The sequence below is a fragment of the Clarias gariepinus genome, chromosome 2 (assembly GCF_024256425.1).
Source record: "Clarias gariepinus isolate MV-2021 ecotype Netherlands chromosome 2, CGAR_prim_01v2, whole genome shotgun sequence".
NCBI lineage: Eukaryota > Metazoa > Chordata > Actinopteri > Siluriformes > Clariidae > Clarias > Clarias gariepinus.
This window is the reverse complement of record NC_071101.1, coordinates 36,527,233-36,549,290: the sequence shown is the minus strand read 5'-3', so window position 1 is coordinate 36,549,290 and position 22,058 is coordinate 36,527,233. Positions and strand designations below refer to the sequence as shown.

The following is a 22,058-nucleotide window of genomic DNA, read 5'->3' as shown; positions in this document are numbered from 1 at the left end:
TTTTTTTTTTATAAACCTAAACCTTACAGTATTCACAGTGCTGTTGTGTTTAATTACTTAGTTCCTGCTTTGAATTTTGTACCACCTACAAGCCATTATCTCTGTGACTTTCACCCTGATGGCTTCATGATGGTATGTTTAGTTGTGGGAATTTTCAGTCACTATCTTTATCTTTAACAATTATTATATCCATCTTTCCTCTAAATGTGTTCTTTTAACTTCTGCCATATTTCTCAGTTTGATGGGTCATCCCAGGTGCATACAGTTTGTTTCAATACCTAGTGTTTGCTCACGCATATATTTACATTTGGGCGTTTGGCAGACGCTCTTATCCAGAGCAACTTACATTTTTATCCCATTACACATCTGAGCAGTTGAGGATTAAGGGCCTTGCTCAACAGTGGCAACTTGGTGGTTGTGGGGTTTGAACCTGGGATCTTCCGAACCGTAGTCCAATGCCTTAACCACTGAGCTACCCCTGGCCCAGTCTCTCTCTCTATATATATATCAGCACACTCTATATACTGTATTATACTGGTTATTGGCATTTGGCAATAGACAGAAGTTTTTGTCTGCTTCACATATTTCTAATGTGAAATTAAGTTGATCAGAATAGTTTCGCACTATGGCCATATACAGTGCAATAGGTGAAATGCATCAATTTTCAATTTTGGCAAAAATCTGTTGATAAATATCTTATCTCCCTTCAACAGAATTGATAAAGTTGTAATCCTAAACACTGGGCTTTAATGAACACTATTCAAACTGGTTACTCCAGTTGTGATAGATAAACATGGTACTATAATTCCACACTGCTCGTGAAGCCATTCTTAGTGGCAGCAGGGAAATCCTTTTGTCAAAATGCGGCTGAGGTTTCCCTCTTTCTTACTATGTCATAGAATCCTCATTTAAACATTTTATAAAATGGATTTTAATAGAGTTTTCTGAGGTAGTCCTCATGATACAGTAATAAACTTAGTAACTCAATGGAGCTTATTGAACTAGGAGAATATGTATAACTTAAAAACATAACTAAATGCCTGATTTTATGTAATGGGTCTTAGTCTGTCCCATGCTTGTATCACCTTGTTTAGTTGATTTCAGGGTTTCACTTATCCCCTGAGATTGATACCCCACATGACATTCAGATCCTAGTGATCCTTCTGCACATATTGATTATTCATTTCTCCTGAAAGTGTGGCATACAGTATCTACTGTACAGTATTCTGTTAGGGACTATACTCGTTTCTTCTCTGGCAACCACAGGTTTTATGCTATGGCTATGCTATGGGTGCATTATAGCTATGCTATAAAATGCAATAAAAAAAAGCTATAAAATGCTATAAAAAGCTGCTAGTTTCTGTTTTGGGTGAATGGGCACACTGAGGACACACCCCAGTTCCTGCTGGTCTGACTTCTGATGTTCTGCTGAATTATGTACTATAATGTACTACAACATTATACATTTACGTATAACAAGTACATTATACATGTACATGTATAACATTAAGTATGGCATTCCTTTATAATATATAATAATATTTATTTAAACATTTATGGGTAGCATATTCTGATAGACAAATATTCTTATAAAAAATGTTCCATTCAACAAAATGAATTTAACAGTTCCTGATGTTGTCTGTCTTTGCATGTGCAGAATCTTTCATAGGGGTTTTCTACATTCTACAGGGGTTTTCTTGGAGGATATTTTAAACCCTACTTTGATCTCTAATAAGAGTGTTTCGGTCTTTACTAACTGCTATATGGCTGTTTTTGTGGTTTTTAGCCTCTGTGGGTGTGCCTAAGCTTTGCTCTGCCCTATGAGCTGCTTAAGGCTGTTTTGTTCAATGTGGCTTTCTACAATCACTTAATTTACATGGACATTCACTTCCATCTTTTTTCTGCTTTTGTAAATTGTCAGAGCTGTTTTTTCTTTATTTTGCATTTAATTAAATAACAGTGCACTGGGTTCTTAAAATTCTTAAAATAACAGTGCACTGGGTTCTTAAAATTTTCTCCCTATGTTTAATTTATCATTTGTTTAATAACTTGTGATTCAGCAGTGGAGTGTGTTAATTGTGTAAATAATATTTTTTCTCATTTGTTTCAAAGTCAAGTATCTACAGTAGAGTGGCTGACTCTTTGTGTGGTGGTTTCCTTTATTCTGCACGTCAGTTGGGGGAACTGGGTGTTTGTCCTCTGGGGTATAGTATGTAGATGTGTACGCACATGTGATTCCTGTGTCTTTCGCCTTATCAGTCAGCCTGCCCCTCTGCTGTCATACCTACTGTCATAATTTTTTTTTCCTGTACAGGGAGGTAGAATACACCCTGGATAGGTGCCAATTAATCACAGAGCATATACATACACACCACAGACAATTCTGGAACACTATTTAACCCACCAAGCAATGGGAGAACATGCAAACTCTTTGCACACAGACCAAAGGCAGGAATAGAACCCTCGAGGACACATTGCTAAGCACCACACCGTCATGTGTTTCATGATTTCACCTATGATTTAAAATTGTATTAAATATTTTTTTTATTAAAAGAACTGTGTTTGGATGAAACATTGTCTCAAGTCTCATTGTATAATAAACCCAATTGTCCTTGGTGTGCTGGTTCAAAGTAATTATTCTTTAGGTAAAATTCCCAAAGGGGCATAGTCAAACAAAATAGACAGACTAAATTTCTATTGGTATACCTACATGCAGTTGCTATCTCCCTTGCTTAATCTTGAAGACATATAATTGCCACACTAGGTCCAAGCTGCACAAAAGTTGATTCCACAACTGTTATTAACAAAAGAAGAAAAGAGCCCATTGTTCCATCCAAGACTGGTTTCATTCCAGTGGAGTCTCAAGTCCACTTGATAACCCATTCATCCCTGGTGTCTTCAAGATGACAAAGAGCCTGTCAGGTTGTAGTGGAAAAAACCAGAGGTTTTTTTTTCTTTTTTGTTCATTTTTATGTTTTTGTTAAACCTTGAATGAATAAAAATTGCACTGCATGTTAACAGAGGAAAATATCTGTCAGATGCACTTCAAGGGGACACCGTTTTTCCTGCCTCACTCTTAAAGCTTTTTGTCATCAAGCCCATGAATGAGAGTAATTTATTTACGATTATGAAAGAGGATCATGTACCCACACTGGGATCTTAACTCCTCTTGGTGTCTTTTCTAAGCCACAGAGCTGGGTGATCTGGATATCTGTTGTCTTGGAATTTTTGACATTTTTAGATGACCATATCATAGTTGAATCTTTGGCCGACAGTGGCTGGATAAAATAAACTCTTAAATAAAAGCATATTTGATTTAATTTTTAAATTAACACATTATCAATAAAGTTGATCTAAAGGTAAACATGATTATATGCTGTATGGTATTTTTGTCTATTATTATGCAGTTGTTGTTGTAGTTGTTGTTTTGTCACCTAGCAAAGACTTTTTTGATTTATATTTAGCAATCATTTTCTTTGCCAATACTACACATACAGTAGTACACTGGCCGGCCGAAAAAGTCACCACTTGGATTTAACTAAGCAAATATTAAAGAGGCTTACATTGGCTAATTACTGCAGTGATTAATATGTTTTAGCTGACAAGTTATGGAGAGAAATTATTGGAAATCTGAATGGAAATAAATGTTGTGACATTGCATAAGATAATCGAAATGTTGCCATGGCCATAATAAAAAGCAAAATGGAGTCCAATAAAATATTTGAATGTATGACCAGGTAGTATTCTTGTGACATAAACATTCACACTCCAATTAAAGTTTGAGGACAATAACATATAAAATGTGATGGGAAAATATGGAATGAATAAGGTACACTGCCAAAAAATGTTTTTTTACTAAATGAATTGTAAAATTAATATACAGTGTCAGAGATATTTCACGGACTCGCTAAAAGCCAATATATTAAACCATCTCCCAACAAACTGTGCAAAGGGAAGCTGACTTTTTACCAAATAGGGTAATAACAAACTGCCTATTTAGCAGTCAGATAAATGTAGCTGGATTTATTTGTAGTGTGCGCTATGAGGCTGAAAGTTCAGTATAATAGGAAAGGTGTTAGAGTTAATATAAAGTCCACTTTTATTGTTGGAGGCTCAGGTACAAAACCTGTTTGTGGGAATTTTAGTCCTAAATGGAAGAATTGTGAAACCATTCAGCCTCTTTGACACTCAAGACAAGGTTTTCTTTTACCTGTCATCATCATCATCACCATCATCATCATATAATGATGGCCTTTAAAACTACATTTAATTACAACGTTAATACTTTCTCTCCAATGTCTATTTTAAATTCTTCTTTATGTTGGAAAAACTCTCTTTTATTTATTTTAGTCTTGGGCGAAAAAAAAAAACCCTCCCAAGTGATTTTTATTTTTCCCATTTTTGCCATCAAGTATAAATGATTCTGTGGCCTTGTAAATTTCACAGTAATAAAAAGGTTATGTAACCTTAATAAAATCTCTAAAATCACATACAAGATTGTTTGAGTTAGACAAATCAAAATAAATGGCTAAAAAGACATCTATTTATTTTGTCTTAAATTTACACTATAATTTATGTTTATTTCACAAATAGAAATTAGCATTTGACTAACTGAATTATATTTTAACATGCACTTAACAATTTTTAACAAGCTAAATATTTGGCAATGGAGTAATTATACTGATTAGTTTGAAGAATTATCACTCATTCCAACTCAATATTCTTTATGTTTAACAACAAAAACTTAAATAATTGAGTAAATTGCCCTGTGCAAGTGCGCATGGGAAGTCTGGTGTAACACCAGAGACAAGAAGGCGAGGAGAATGTGAGAATGAACATGAAGCACCCAGAACACTCCTTACAAATCCTGGTAAGTAAGCAGCTAACAAAAGTTACTGAAATGGTGACTCTAGACAGATTCACATTTCTGTGCCTTCCGCATACTCTGTCTCTACACAGTATTTTTGGCTGCATATTGCGTTGATTAGCTTAGAATAAGATTCTGTTGAGTGATTGGTATAGCCATGGGCACATCAGGGGAAAAAGTGCTAAATTTGAAAAAAAAAAAAAAAAAAAGTGCTAGATGATATGACAAAATTTGCCACATAACTCCTCATAACTTCAGTTCTAATCAATTTAAAGCCAGACAAATAGCAAAGTACTGCAAAAGTTTCATTAAGTTCTGTCCTGGACAGACATACAACAGACAGATAGACAGAAATTTTCTGTTCAAAGAGAAATCTTCTTTTTATCTTCTATTTTTTCGGCGATAGTCTTTTAAGCACAGTTTATCATAATATTTCACAATGTATTAAATTTAAGGAAAGAATTATGTATAATTAATCGTTAATATTAATTAATCATTTTAAAAAAATATTTACTAGTTTAACTGGTTACATTAGATACACAGTATTTCAAATGATTTTCCGATAAACGCGGTTTTCTGCTTATGATTAGGTGTGAGAAATTAGTCTCATCTACGAGTAATTAGACCTTTAATGCGAGTAAAATGTGAGCCAAACCTAGAACAAGACCAAAGAACTTAAGTCATTGTGCTTTTAAAGCAGTTTAGCATGGATAAGTTAACGTCCTACATTTTTTTTTTAAAAAAAGAAAAACTAAACTTTCAGGTTTTCCCATACCTGGGCAGCCTACTCCAGGGAACACACAGCTGGTGGTTTGGGAAGTGGTAGCCAGCACGGCGGTACCTTGAGATAGAATGAAACAGTAAATCTATTAAACATTTTAAAATAACATACATAGTGAAAGTGATACTGAAAAACTTGTTTATGAAAGAATATAGAAATATCAGGAGTGTTATTCATCAAGACCTATTTGCATCTTCTCTTGCCCCTTTTCTTGTTTACCGATAACATAATTTTTTTTTCACCGAAAATTATCACTTACATGTGTAAGTCCTAAGCTGCTTTCTTGTGCTTGCTTTTTAATTTTTATTTCAGCCCAGAAACGTCTTTGAAGCTAACACCACAGTAGTCTATCAGATCCAACCCAGAACACCGCAACAAATAGACAAAAAGAAAATAAAAATAAACTCTGTGTAGGACATTATCAGCTCTGATAGATTATGAAAAATTTCACTGTTCTTGTGCTCAGCATAAACACAAGTACTGCTGAGTCAGGGACCACTAAGCATCACTCTCATTTATTGTTGTTCCAGACTTTGGGCTGCCCTGTATATACACAGTACACACAGGGTTATATTTAAGTAGCAGTGAGATGTTGGATTGTACAATAATGATAAAAAACTGGATGGACTCTGTGCTTTTGAAAACACCAGATTAGCAGTCTGACAAAGATTACAGCATGTAATACTCGCACACTCACCACTGGATGAAAGCATTGCTGTTAAATATACACAGTTTGGGTAACAATCTGTAAAGAGTGTTAGTAGTACAGGTTAGTAGTGTTGCTGATCCACTGCAAGGGGGAATATTTTGTGCATAACACCTGTTTTTCTGCCGCTTAACTGGTAATCTAGCCAGTTAGTTACAAGCAGTGCTTTAAGGTTGACAAGTAGTTCCTTCCTCCTCCTGACCGAATGGTGGTAGTAGCCTTACAAAAACAGACCCCATTCAGACCCACTGTAAATAAGAACCTTCAGGATAATATACATGCTCAGTTCTCGACAACAGAGAAACTTTTTTGGTTTGAATATGAATCAGCAAAGCCCTCAAGCAACAGCAATAATGTCCCTATTGTTCATCCTATTACCACAGATAGAGAAATGCACCCAACTCCCTCGGCTGCTTATGGCCAGTCCTTTGTCTGCACAAATGGCACGCTTTTTCTGGTCTCCCTTCCTAAAGGAGCCATTGCAGACTTGCAATTTGATGCCACCCATGGAACCACTACAGTCTCCCATGAATTTATCTCATGTCCGTGTAAAACGTTATTTTTTACAGTTCTTGTGGACTTTTAACTGGGAACAGTATGTTTTCTAATAATGTCCTAGATCTTAGAGATAGATATCAATAATAATTATATTGTTTCTGCTGATCATAGAATGATGGCTTAATGGAAAGAAATAATCACCTTTTCGTCTTGTACAGATTTTAGAAGAATCTTGAGTGTCTTTAGTGGTGGTAGAAAGATATTATTAATATATATATATATATATATATATATATATATATATATATATATATATATATATATATATATATATTTTTTTTTTACAATCAACCTTTAGTATGTTTTTCATATTTTTGATTTTTATTTTCTTAGGAGATATAGTGTTTGTGTGTTTAAATTGAAGAACGATTTTGACAAACATGTAAAAATGCCATCTGACAAGGTATGGTGATAAGCATAGTGCTTTGGAGTGAATTTCTTTGCGTTGTCTCCTAAGAAGGATGTGACCATGTATAGAGTAGAGATGCACTGACCTAATCTTGTGATGGTTGTGGGGCATGGCAGCAGGCTCCTGAAAATAGTACACTCTCTGATGTGTTTGAGAATTTGGTTCTACAAAATGCATGTGTTTCTATGGAAATTTAAAGGGCTCATATTGTAAACTTTTTCCACTTTTATAATTTATTAATACATAGCTAGTTTTTAATGTGCATTTGGTATTGTTTGTTTAACATTTTTTTGCTAGTATAATTACCCAGTGGAGAATGAATAATTGTTTTCTCAGTTCATCCGTAGAAGGTCTTAAAAACTCAAAACTCACTAAGAGGTCTTTTACGTCCTCTTTATTGTTTAAATTCTTGCTGGTACAGTACTATGTAGCAAAAAGCCAAAACGAATTAACCCAGACATGATTCTAGGATAAGACCTTTTTGATAAACACTACTATTTGAATTATTAGTATATAACATGATTTCTGTAATACTTTTATTTTTAATTACGTATAATGCCCTGCATGTTTTTTCTAAAAAAAAAAATTTGTATATCCATCTATAGAAAAAAGACATCTAAAAGAGGCAGGGATTATTGCTATTGTTCTGTTCACTATCCATAAAACTGTAAAAATAGTTTTAGGATGCATTATTATTTTCATTGTCTTTAGAGATGCTAGAATTTAATTTATATAAAAAGAGGCTAAAATCACCTATGGAATAACAAAGCAGGTGTGTACAGTACATGTAGATTCTTGCTGAAAGTGCTTCGGTGACTTGTTTTAATGTGGGTTTTGGCAGGCAGCTGCTCTCTCATCATTCCAATACAGTAAGTCCGCTACGTACATACGAACAAGATCCATTCTGAGAGCTCGTTTTGAGTCCAATTTGCAAAGTCCAACAAACATTATCTAGGATACTAAACCAATTGACTATACACACAAATTACAGTGTCCTACAATTTTGCTGATGGTTAAAGAATTCATGTTAAAAGAACAAGCAATGTCTACCATCTGCCACTGCTTTTACACTTGCAAAGTTTGCAGGCTACACACACATGACAATTTACGCCGGACATGTGATCTACTGTAACTCCCGCGATTTCGCATTCGCAAAAGTTCTTAGCAGTTCTTTGCGAACAGTTCATAATTTGAATGTTTGTATGTAGAAAACTTACTGTACTGCGGAACAACACTAAATTTTTTTAGTGGTTTACAATGTCGGATGGACCGACTTACTTTCATCCATTGTCGTCTTCACTAAAATACAATACAATGCTATTTATTTAGTAAGCTGTCCTACATTAGTATGAGAACTTGACGACTGATTAGTTTTGGCGACATCTGGTGTACTAAGTTTTAGGACTTTAATGTGCCCAAATGGCACCTCCAACATATCTAATCCTAAAGATATCCTGCAGACCTGTGCACATTTAAAAAAAAATAAAAATAAATGATACTCTGGTTTTATATCCTCATGTATTTTACCGGATACCTTAAAGGCAATAAACAGGGATGGTGTCATGGAAACAGTGTACTATGCAGAAATTGAGGCAAACCCATCTAACATTATCTCATCTGTGTCTCAGGATATAAATGAGTCTTCTGGTCAATTCAAAACTGGACCTTTGATTGTGCAGAATAACAGAACACTCTTATTAGAGTAAAAGCTCCCTTTATTTCTCTCTCAAATTTTTTCTTTATATATGAGATTGTGCATTGTTTGGCAAGAGCAAAATGCCTTTGGTGATCAAAGCATTCCTTTTTTTGTAAAATGGGCTCTGTAAAATTAAATCAGTTTTACTGCTTAGTTTCAGAGAATACTATCACAAGTCACGCTTTGACTTAAACACCACTCGTAGATCAGTGTGATGATGTATATTAGTCTAAAAAAGTATGTATTTGATTAGAAGTACTATTTTACCAGTCTGGTAGACCTTACAGTAACAGTCACACTTGTACTTACTTGTATACTATAATTCCTTTTTTAGGTGCCGGCTTATGGGGTGGCAGTGTAAGCTCTGCACATTTGTCGCATCATCAAAAGGAATTTCGATCATTATTGAGTGAAGCATGGTACTGTTGGTCAATGATATTCAGTGTCCTGTCTTCATTTAGACTGTCATTGCTTCTTTAAGACCTGAGAAGGTCTGCACACACATTTGTATAGATCCCACAGTTTGCAGGAAACCGAAGTGTGAAGGTGTGCAAGCTTTTAGATGTAAAATGTGACTCATTATATTCTAATACAAAAGTCTACTTTCCACATATTAACTGTATAATACTTGTAGCAGAAGTATTGTTTGTAAGACTGTTTACTAATAAGATCAGTTCCGCTCATTGTTTATGATCTTGTTACATGTTATTTGCAAAGTAAACCAGGTTGAGTTTAGACTATATTTCTTGTCAGATTTGTCGATTAAATGTTTAATTAAAATGGTAATGTGTGTATTGTTTCTTTGTTTATAATTTGATTAGGTACATTGACCTAAATTAAAATACCCCTTGAGTAAAGGGTAAATATAGCTAAAGTGTAACATATTAATTCTGTCATAAAGCAGTATGATTAAAATTCAGTTAAAGTATTTAGTAAATGTAGCACATTTGTTTGTTAAATAATATTTCACTTGGGGTAACCATTGCATTACCTTCTGATTTTCATTACATTTACTCAATTTTGTACATCATTGTACTAAATATAGTTATTAATTTTTTTACTGACTTGTACTAAATTCATGAAGTATATTTTACCAGATTTTGCAACTTTTTTTGCAATTCAGTATTTTTAAAAGTGTAAAAATGATTCACCAAAAAAATGAATACAGCACAGTTTTTCTTTTTTATAGTGTAAATATACTAAAATAATATTTAGTTGTCACCTTTAGGTACAGTTACAGTAATTCAAGTATTTTCCAGTAGTTTCGGATAGATGCTGATTCCGGTTGGTGCCACATGGTGAGGCTAGCTACCTTACAGAGCTGGGTTGGCATAAAGCTGTAGGTATAAAGTCTGGAACCATGATCTGACTGCCTGCTCCACGTCTGAAGCTGTGTGAGTGTGTAGGAGTTTGCATGATCTTCCCAGGCTTGATTGTTTTCCTCTGGATACTCAGGCTTCCTCCTACACTGTGTGTGTGTGTGTGTGTGTGTGTGTCCGCCTTGTACCCTAAGTCTCCTGGGATAGGCTTCAGGCCCCCACAACCCTGTATATAGGATAAAACAGTAAACACAATTATTTAATTTATTTTTCTCTTCCTTTTTGTAGTCACCCATGGTCGCCAGAAAGAATGTCTTTGAAAAAAGGAGAAAAAAAGAGAAAAAAATTGGATAAAAATCCGAATAGCCAACCAAAATGTTTATGTACTATCACAAGTCCAATACAAACGCACAATGGTTCCAAGAGCAGAATTATAAAAAAAGCAGCTTTGTAAATATCTAAGAAATCAATGAGTTAACAAAATAATATTTATGCAACAATTTAAATGAGATTTGTCTTAGTTGGAATAAATTTATTTGACTTGGACACCCTACTTCTCATGAAACTACTGGCCTATCAGAACACGGGTGGCTCTCACTGAGTCGTAAGTACTGTCACCTTACACCTCCAGGATTGAGGGTTCGATTCCCGCCTCAGGTCTGTATGCATGGGGTTTGAATGTTGTCCCTGTGCTTGGTGGGTTTCCTTCGGGTATTCCGGTTTCCTCCCACAGTCTAAGGAAATGTAGGTTAGACTAATTAGTGTTGTAGTCTGTGAATGAGTGTGTGTGGCCTGTGATTGATTGGCACCCAGTCTAGGGTGTACCCCACCTAATGCTTTAAGTCTCCTGTGACAGACTCAGGAGTTTACAGGATAAAGCATTGACTGACTGACTGACTGACTGACTCTCCAAGTCGTAATTCCTGCTCGGAAACGTTTTGCTGAGTTGCCCTGTCGTGATGTCATTTCAAAATGGAGGCACTCGGATTGGAAAAGGGAAGAATTAAAAATACAGTATGATTTTTTTTTATTTTATAAATAGACATTTGAAAATGTTATATTGTGAATATAAATGATAAAAATACGGTGACACTTGTAATTCGAATTTATTTAGAAATTACTCAAACAACCAGGTTTATATACAATACGTACTGTATCTGACAGTCATTCATTTTGTTTACAACTACTGTCGGAAGGAAAATAGAGAGAAGTCCAAATTCCCAGTAGATGTCAGGCGTCATTATGTCTCTCACATGTAACGGGGACAGACATGACGTCACACCACAAACATGAATATAGCGACACATGCAGGAAGGCTCAGAGTGCAGCAGCAGCAGCGCGGCGCAGAGAGCAGAGCGGGAAAGTTTTAGTCCTGGAGAAGTGAGACAGCGCCTGTTTGAGGCTGAGTGAATGAGAATGGAGATAGCGGAGAAAGAAGAGTGGACGGCCAGGCAGGGACAGGCAGCCACACTGCTGGGGACAGGACGCGTCCCGGAGCATCCAGACCAGCAGCAGTCCACCACCAAGTGCAGAGCCGCTCGCAGGAAAATCATCACTGCGGTAAGTCTGATTACAGTCACTACTGCATACAAACACCTCCTGTTGGAAAGGAAACCTATACCGAAAAAAAAAACGTTATAGAAAATTCATTTCAAGTTAGTTTCAGATAACGCATTCTAGATTAAAAGAAAAGGTAACGTTAACATCTCCTTGCCAGATGTTTGCTGGTCGAGCTAAAAGAGATTCCTTGTGTGGGTGAGTTTGGTGTCTGTGTTTATCGCATATATATATATAAGTCTAGTAAAAGTGTGTTTTTCTGTCTCGCTGTGCTGTGAGGAATAACCTAACGACTGCGTGGCACACATGGTTGCCAGCTCCAGTATTTTTATTTATTTTGTTTTCCAGGAATAACACGAAACCTCAACAGCTGCCACTTTATTATATAAACGGGTGTTTGGGTGGAGGCTCCTGTGTAGTTAAACATACAGGGTGTTTCTTTCCATGCATAAACATAGACATTCAGAAAAAACGTTACCCACATGATTGTAAACTCGTACACACATTTTCTCTACTCATAATGCACTTATTAAGCATTCAATTGTGTCAATCAAATATTAATTATGTTAATTCTCATATGTATAGAGACTTTTGGGATGCATTCAATCCGAGTTTTTCTGGCCTTGTGCACTGTCTTTATGTTTTGCCCTGGAACTAATTTTAGTTTTAAATTGAAATGGCATTTTGTCACCAAACATATATTAATTAAATTTCAATTATATCACGCTTGTAAACATTTTGTAGTTTTTGAGTTGCTCGGTCTGTCCACTCTGTTTCTATAAGTCAAACACGTTGTCTGTCAGAAAGGTCTCTATTAATTAACAACAAAATACAGAGTATTTATATGTTTAGTACATTTGTTAATTGTTACTACAAAGGACATATACTATTTTAAGATGTCCTGGTGAAATCCTGCAGAACAAAGAGTTGAAGTTGTACAGATGTTCGTCCAGAGACTAATCAGGAGATGATAGCTTAAGGGAGGGGCAGAGGGAGAAAAAGAGAGAGAGAAAGATTGAGAAGAGCATGGGAAAGTTAGCACCTGAAGATCAGATCCAAGAGCAGTCAGGAAAATAGTTAGTTCAAAAAGTATGAAAAAATACTGTATGTATAAATACATACTGTATGTTTGTCCCTGATGAGTAGCCAAGGGTGTGGTGGCAAGGAAAAACTTCCTGAGATTTAGCTATGACAAAAGTATTTACAAAAGCCTTGTTCACAAAAGTTTTCAGTCTAGATTTAATGTTTTATTTTTTTTTGGGAGGTTATTCCATAACTTTAGGGCTTTATAAGAAGAAGTACTACTACTACTTCTTTAGTTTTTATAATATGAGGTACGCACAAGCAGCCTGTACCCTTTGTCCAAAGTAGACATGGTGGATGCAGTGTAAATACGATAGGAGTGATGTCATATCTTCTGGTCCTAGTGAGGAATGCTGCATTCTGGATGAACTAGTGTCGGTTTATGCACCTAGGAGAACAGCCTTCTACTTCTCAGATTTTAAAATTCTGATAATTATTAGTCAAATACTACTACTACTGTAACTCCTTTTCTAATTTGTTAGGGAGAATCGTATGATCAGTGGTCTTAAAAGCTGCACTAAGGTCAAGCAATACAAGCAAGATCAGAGCCTGTAGTAGATCATTTACCACTTTAACCAGTGCTGTATTTGAGGTATGTTGAGGCTTAAATCCTGACTGATAGACTTTGTAAATGTAATTCCTATGTAGAAATGAAAATAGCTGATGTGTTACAACCTTTTCTAGGATCTTTGAGATAATGATGAGGTTTGATATTAGCCCATAGTAAGACAGTTGGTCAGTTAAAGGTCAGGGCCTGTATTTAAAACGCGTCTCAGAGTAGGAAATCGCTCTTAAGTGGCCAAAAATCCTCAGAATTCAACCATTTTGGTCCTACTTTCAGGAGTAGGAGTAAGAGCTATTTATCAAGATTATTAAATAGGAAATCACTCTCATCTTCACCAAAATGTAGGAGAGCTCAGGAGGCATTCTAACTGGTTAGGAGTAGCAAGGAAATAGCGTTCAGGCAGAGATACTGTACATTTTTTTTTTAGCAACAGTGAAGATGCAGCTTTGACAATGACTCTGCAGACAGTGTTGGACATAATGAAATAAACTCTACACTTACAGCACCAGAGGTCATGCGCTGATTCAATAACATTTCCACTTTGCACAGCGTGAAATCAATGGAAAATAGGCAGAATTTATAGAGTCGCAACATCCATGGCACACACACACAAAAAATATATGTATATATACATTTTATGTACTTATTAATTAACTGTTTATTTAAGATTCCCAGTTATTAGTAGCACTTGATCACTTTATTAACACGCCTTATCCCGGTGTTTCACATTCGTTGAGGGTACGTGCTATTTGATGTTTTTACAAACTGCCCTCCTTCACTTTTTTATCTTTAGAGGTAAGAGCAGGGCAGACTTTTACGTTAATTATTTCTTTATATTTTACCCCCTTACTCTACGAGCAAATTGCTCTCATCCCCTCTCCAGTTTCACTTTCTTTTGAAAATCATTTTGATCAGACTATGACAGTCCTACACAGCTCTATTATAGCAGCTTGAAACAGGTATGATTGAAGCAGTCTGCAGCATCATCACAACTGCCACTGATTTCAACATTTTGCTTTTCCACCATAAAAAAAAAATCTGTAAAAACTACATTATAATGTGCAGCCTACTTTGCTGCTCTCAGTAAAAAGTGACAGTATACACTCCTATTGGCGCAGTCCTAATTCTCGCAAAAAAAAAAAAAGAAACCTTTATAAATATGTTAAGGTACTGTAAGAATTTCTTGAATTAAGGTAGACCTCAGATACTCAGTGCTCAGCCTGTATTCTGCTTGTCCCGCCTGGCCAGGGAACCCCTCAGTCAAACACACAAGTCAGTGCTCAGTGAGATGTTCAAAGTTTATTGTGGAAGACAGGAGTATATATATATATATATATATATATATATATATATATATATATACTCAGCAAAAAAAAAAAAACGTCCTCTGACTTTCAACTGTTTTTACTTTCAGTAAACTTAATGTGTAAATATTTGTACACTAAAAGAGTCAACACCATAAGACATAAACTAAAAATGTTTCACAATGTGTCCCTGAATGTTTCACCCTTTTTTTGGGTGTTTTTCACAGTCGGTAGACAAGTCTCTTTAGTGTCCTGCGTTTTTAGAACTGTGACTTTAAATGCCTACTTTCTGTTAGCTGTTAAGGTCTTAACGACCATTCCACAGGTGCATGTTAATTAATTGTTTATGGTTAATTGAACATGCATGGAAAACATGTTGAAAACATGTTTAAACCCTTTACAATGAAGATCTGTAAAGTTATTTGGATTTTTACAACATTATCGTTGAAATACACAGTCCTGAAAAAGGGATGTTTCTTTTTTTGCTGAGTATATATATATGCACACACATAAAAAGGAGGGTGCAGGAGCGGTTACATCTGGTCTGGAATGTTTATAAAAGATAACGTAGAGAAGAGCAGAAGCTTGGGAGTAGTTCTGCAATTATGAGCCTTCAGCAGTTCTACGACTCTGAACAGAGATTATACTAAGGAATGTGTTTGCTGATAGCGCAGCATGAAAACAGCAAACATTCTGTTCTCATGTACACAGAATATCATGAAACACACTAAAAATTAAAAATCACCTACAGGTACCGAGGTAGTATTATTTTTAGCCTTAAATGAACTTTGAGTCCGATTCCTACAAGTGATTCTGAGATGCTTAGTAAATACAGGCCCAGGTTTCTTAATTAAGGATTTAATAACTACTTGCTGTGGTAGCTTATTCTAGTTAATTTAGCTACAGTACTACAGATGGTACTCAAGTGGTATTCTGGTTTTACCGCCATGCCTCACGACGACAGAATTTGGGTTTGTGCATTTGCTGGCGTTTACCGCTGAGTGGCGCTATGTAACTAGACCGGCGGCTCAGGCCTTAGTTCATTCTCTCAAGGATTAATGAGCTGCAGGTCCTTTAGAGCTGCTCATAGTAGCGGATAAAATCAAGTGAAACATTGTAGGTAACCGAATTAATAATCACAGTACTAAAATTGCAGTACAAATTAAGAATTAAAATTAAATTAAATCTTATTAGGATCGAATTTAAGCAAAGTATACGTTAACACAGTGAGCCTTTAGATTTTGTCATGTGTAATTAGAAAAGCTTTGCGTGTAGAGTTTTTTGTCATCTTATATTTTGTGTTCTTTAAATTGAAGTAGATTTATGAACTGTAATAAACGAAACTAAATGACCATAAAAAATCAAACATTGACAGGACGTGCTACTGCGTCAGCAGATGTTGATGTGTTTTTGCGTTATTGTAAGAATTAAATGCAGTAGGCTGTTATGATCATCATAATGTTCTTTAATAATGAAAAACATTTTAACAAATTACATTTTTACATCCCAGCACCCCCTGTTGCGCTGTACCACTGCCGGCAAAACCTTATAAAATACAAGTGAAACATTAAACGAATTTACAATCACAGTACTAAAATTACAGTACATATTTAGAATTTAATTTAAATATATGCGTTTCTTAGTTGCATCGAATTTAAGCAATTTAAATGTTAACTTTGAGCCTTTATATTTTATCATCATGTGTAACACTCGCATAGCCAGACAACTCTGGGTGTGCATCAGAAAAAGTGGGTGTGGTGGTGTCAGATTAATGGGCAAAAACTATATCATTAAACTATATAAGATACATAGCCTTTATAAGACTCTACTTTTATTTAGGTGCGCTCACAATTATGAAAAAACGTTATGATGTTGTAAAATAATAAAAGAAAACATCAGAAAGTTCATCAGAAAATTAACCGAAACTCCGTGTATACTCACTTCACAGATGTGAAAAATATATACTTGTAGAAAGTGAAATGTCTGCTTTTATATAAACTAATGGAAAACTAATATCAGCTTATGCAATTCGTATGAAACGTGCATTACTGGCACATACACTGCTGCGGAGATGATGTATATTATGACTGAAATAATGCGGCTCACATCTGTGTGCGTTTTGCAAGGCGCGCAAAGACAGCGCTTATTTCTATTTCTGGGAAAGAGAAATCTCTTATAAATCTCTCATATCAATGCAAAGAGCACACATGCGCGCCATGGGTTCACGCGAACATTTTACGTTCACTAAAAGGTTTATTCACAGCCACATTTCAGCGATTCACTGATTATTATTATTATTATTATTATTATGTTATTTTGCTGTTTGTATTCAGCGTTGAATGATTATTTGAAACTAAAGCGCTTCGTGTGGATTCATTTCACGAGTCATTTTATCATACAAAGATTATTACGTTGTGCGCGGTCCACTGAGCTTCTGCGAATTCCAAAATTGTCATTTTTACCTTTTTTAATCACTGGAATGGAAGAGATGGAAAGTTTTCTTATCATAGCATGCCTTGTATTGTTTTTAATAACTCAATACACACACATTTTTAAATGTTATTTTACAAATGGAAAATACAAATGGAATTATTTTATTTGGTTTATTTATTTATTTATTTATTTTTAAATAAAATCTAAAATTAAAACAGTGTAGTGATTAAAAACAGTGTAGAGTGATTAATAATAATACAACATATGTTATGATAAGAAAAATCTCATTCCAGGAACTAAAAACGGTAACAATGTCAATTTTATAATGTAGAATCCAGAAGATTTTAAATTTACACAAATTTAAGAAGAGGCCTGAAGCAAGATCCAAGATCCTCCCCACTTTACATGGTTTTAGCATTTCATGGGTTTCATGGATGCATTTTAGTTTCTCCGAGTGTAAAGAAAACAGCTGATTCACACCTGGGGGAGTGGTGAATAATTTCCATTTAAATGTTGTCTGACATTGCAAAGCACACTAAACGACACTAAAACTCTTAACTAAAAGAACAACAACCTAAAATAAATAGGAATAAGAGGCCCTGATTATACTGTAAATATTATTTAGTACGCTCTCGAAAACTTTATGCGTGCGGCTGAGCGCTGATTAGACTATAGGAAATTAAATAGGAGAATTATGATGCCGGATCAAACTTGTGCCACCTGGCGGGCATTTCACAAATTACTTTAAATTGCGACTGATTTATTTTGGCTGTTGCTGTTTTGCCGCAGCAGTAATAGACCTTCCCCTCGAGTATCAACTGTAACTAAGAATCTAGGATTATTTTTGTTATCTTCTATAAGAGTGGAGAGATACGTTGATTTGGCAATGCTAATTGCCTATTTATATTTTAAGACGCTCTCCTTCCAAGCTGTTTGAAATACTACCAATTTATTTTGACACCATTTATGTTCTAGTTTTCAAGTGGGCTGTTGTAAGGTGCATGTGTGATCATTAAATTATTCAACTTTAACTTAAAATTAATCGTTTTTCTTTTAACTGGATTTACATTATGTAGTTAAGTACATTCATTTAATGTTAAGGTCCAGTTTGTGCAGATAGAGGCAGAATGAGGAAGGTTTCTGCAAGACATATTCATCGGATTAAGAGAGCAGCTGGTAGGCTCCTTTAGGGTCCCTGAAGGTGTGAAAATGACCTTTGCAAAGTATATTGACTGACCACTTTCTTCTATGGTACAAAAAGAAGAACCGTGTCTTCCATAGCAAAATCATGCATCACTCATGCTGCAAAGAATACCTCTGTGTCATTGGCTGCTATGGAAATAAAAGATGAGAAACTCATGGTGTGGCATTCCTTTGGAGCATCCTCAAGCAAAAGATCTATGAGGGTGGGAGGCGGTCCTATGTTAAGATGTAACATGCCCTGTTAGGAGTTTTTGATTGCAATAGCTTTTGATTTCAGTAAATATGACCTCCTAATGCTGCAAATTCAACACAAGCCCATTTTCAGTTCTTTACAACCTATAAAATGTTTTAACTCTGTTGTGCATAATAATTTGGAACAGTGCATTTTCAGTTTTTTTTTTTTAAATAAATATTATCATTAGGAGGTTTGTTCAATAAAAATCAAACTGTCATTTGCAACGCCTAATTATGAAAATCAAGGAAAAGTTATCCTTTGCGTAATAATTTGGAACATGATGTATATAAGTCTTTTAAGGCTTCCTTTTCTAAGCTGTTAGAAAATATGTAGCCAGCTATATGCTGCCATCATTCTCAACTGCGCCCTCCACTTCGCATACCTGACTCCAACAGTGTTTTAAACGCATGTCCTCCTTTTGCATGCGTGGAAAACTGTCCTCTCGCGTCACCTGCTGAGACAAAGAGAGAGAGGTATTAGAAAATCAAAGGAGCTTTCTCCCCATCTATGCTTTGTGATTCCAACTTATCACAATGCCGACGGATCTCATGACTCATAGGATCTTACGGCTTTGATTTCACGCCTCGTCTCTGCTAAACGATTTCAACTCATTGACAGGACGTCATAACTCTGAGCACACGCTTGGCCGAATGCCTCCTTTTTATAACTTATTTAGCATGGCTATACGTGTCACTCAACAGGGACAATCAGCGCAATAGTTTACCGCGTATAAACAGAGTATGTAAAGGACACAGAAATGACAGTAATGCACCTACAAGCTGCCAAAATTCTCAAGAAACAGAAATGAAAGTGCATGGCTTTCCTAAAAAATAGGAAAGTAGGCTGTAAAAACTGAACCTTAAAAGATGAATGGGCAGATCAATGTATGTTTATTCTTCCTGTTCCAAAAATTGGAGGGTTGTCAAGAAGGGCATCGAGTGTAAAATCTGTGCGAAGTTGTGTGTGGTGTGGATAGTCTGCCTTGACCACAAAGTGGACTTTTTTGGTTTGACAGTAAAAATTGCTGTGAAGTGCATATAATAGTATATGCTTTAATTTTATTAATTACTGTGTCAGGTATGTACAGTAGTACATAAACAGCCATATACTTTGAGTGTACTAAGTATACATAAAGTTGTTCCACTTTAGCACACATAAGTATACTTAATACACTTAAAATTGTTCTTTTGTATGATTTAAATTAGCAAATGATTTGGTTATACAACTCAATAACGTCTCATCTCTCTTCCTCGTTTAAAGCGTTCTGCTGTCACTCATATGACATGTAACAAGGAGGTGGAGGTAAACATGCTAACCAGTAATCAGGAGTTGGGATAGTACAGTGGAACCTTGGATTACGAGTATAATTCATTCCAGAAGCGGGCTCGTATTCCAAAACACTCAAATCAAAGCAAATTTTCTCATAAGAAATAATGGAAATTCAAATTAATAAATAAATACATAAAATAATCAACAAAAAAATATAAAGTAAAAATAAAACAAATTAACCTGCACTTTACCTTAAAAAAAGTAAAAATAAATCCCGACAGATAAGTGTTTCCGTTTATGCGCGCAGGCGCTGTGTGCACTCGCAAACCGCGCTACTCGCAATCCGCTGTTATTTTTAGGCCAAAAAATATTTCGCACCCTGATCTTATTTTTGTTCGCTTACTTACTCCATCAATGCTCAAACTGTATTTTCTGCTCAATATCATAACAAACGTTTAATTTCATAAAAAACGTTAAATTTTTCTGAATTTAACCTTCATGCTTAAACAGACCATTTTTACTTTAATTTCACTTTAACATTTGTTACATTTTCTTGTAATTTTCTTTAACACCTTTCTCTTCTTTAATCTGGCCTTTTCTACTTTTCTTTTTCTTTTCTGCTGTCCATGTACATTAAGGGCTAAGAGTGCTTTGGTGTAAATGTCCACTTTTACATGTTTAAACTAGTCTGAAATCATTTGGGCAATTAAAATGATTTTGGTGAGGGGGACTTTGTGTGAGACAGAGAGAGGAGAGATCACATTTGTGCACACACACACACACACACACACACACACACACACACACACACACACACACAGTCATAAGTAGAGGGTGTTTTTGGGAAGTGGGAGGAAACCGGAGGATGCAGAGAATCCCACACAGACCTTACTTATGCAACATGGGCAGAACAAGCCAAGAAACTCCACACACAGAATCACATACTCTTGACTGAACGACATACCCTAGAGCTGTGGAGCTGCAGATACAAGCAGCTGCAAGTTTTTTTTTTTCTTTTTGGTGTTAAAGCAATGATAGAGACAGTTCCATCCTCATAGCTATAAATATCTATTTACAGCCAAGACCAGTATAAGTATAAGTATATATGACATACTATTTATGGGCAAAACATGCACTGTAAGTATTATAGGGATGTAAAAAAATAATTTGAGTACATTTAAAGTAAATCATTAAAAAATTGAAATCTAAATACTTTAGAGTAAGTAATCTCTAGTAATGAGTAAAAAAAATTCTGTACAGCAGAAACCTCTACATAACTTAACCTTACGAAATTTTGTTCCTTTTTCTTAGAAGATGAGTGTCTTAATGAGCATGTCCACGTCATCAGACAAATGCACTTTGTGTTCAGTAACTGGAGAGTTATCTACAGATGAGAAATCCAAAAAGTAGATTAGAAAAAGATTAAGTTTTCTCTTAAAACAACTCCAGCATGTTAAAATTCACTTTTACTACTTCAGAACTGTAATTTCTGCTGTAAAAATAATAACAATATTTAATTTAGCTTTTCTAATTTATATCTATTTGTTCGGGTGCTGGTTTACATTGAACAAGTACCTTATTGGTAGCTTCTTTTAAAGTAAATTATTAAATCCCGCACATAACTATTCATATCATTGCTTTTATTCAGCATTTTGGTGTTACATATGGTGCAGGTCTAACTTCAGGCAGATATCTAACTACTTTAAAAGTTTCATTAAAAGTTCAAACCAGCATAAACAAGGCGTAAACATGAACTTTTCTATAGCTTCTCTTTCCCATTGATTATAATAAGATGAAATGACAGTAGAGTCACACACCATGAACTAGGTAAATTTTGTACAATTTTCTAATATTTAACCACCAATCAACCAACACCATATAATGCTGTCACACCAGTTTAAAAAACTAATTTCCTGTCAATGATGGATACTTAAACTAATATATAAACTGTGACTACCTTTATGTATAAACTTTCTATCATTATTTCAGAATGAATGTATAAATTATATACGTTCCTTTGAATTCAGTCATAAAATGTTACAACTCACTCAGATTTTGAATTCTGATATTGAA

General features: G+C 35.1%; 1 protein-coding gene across 1 annotated transcript in view; it reads left to right on the top strand.

Annotated features, from left to right (window-relative positions):
- The first annotated feature begins 11,627 nt into the window (after nucleotides 1-11,627).
- enpp1 (ectonucleotide pyrophosphatase/phosphodiesterase 1) overlaps nucleotides 11,628-22,058 on the top strand; it is a 69,382-nt gene continuing 58,951 nt past the window's right edge. The window contains exon 1 of the mRNA XM_053514770.1: nucleotides 11,628-11,896. Coding sequence (XP_053370745.1) covers nucleotides 11,747-11,896 — 150 coding nt within the window. The 5' untranslated portion in view covers nucleotides 11,628-11,746. The remainder of the gene's footprint in view (nucleotides 11,897-22,058) is intronic.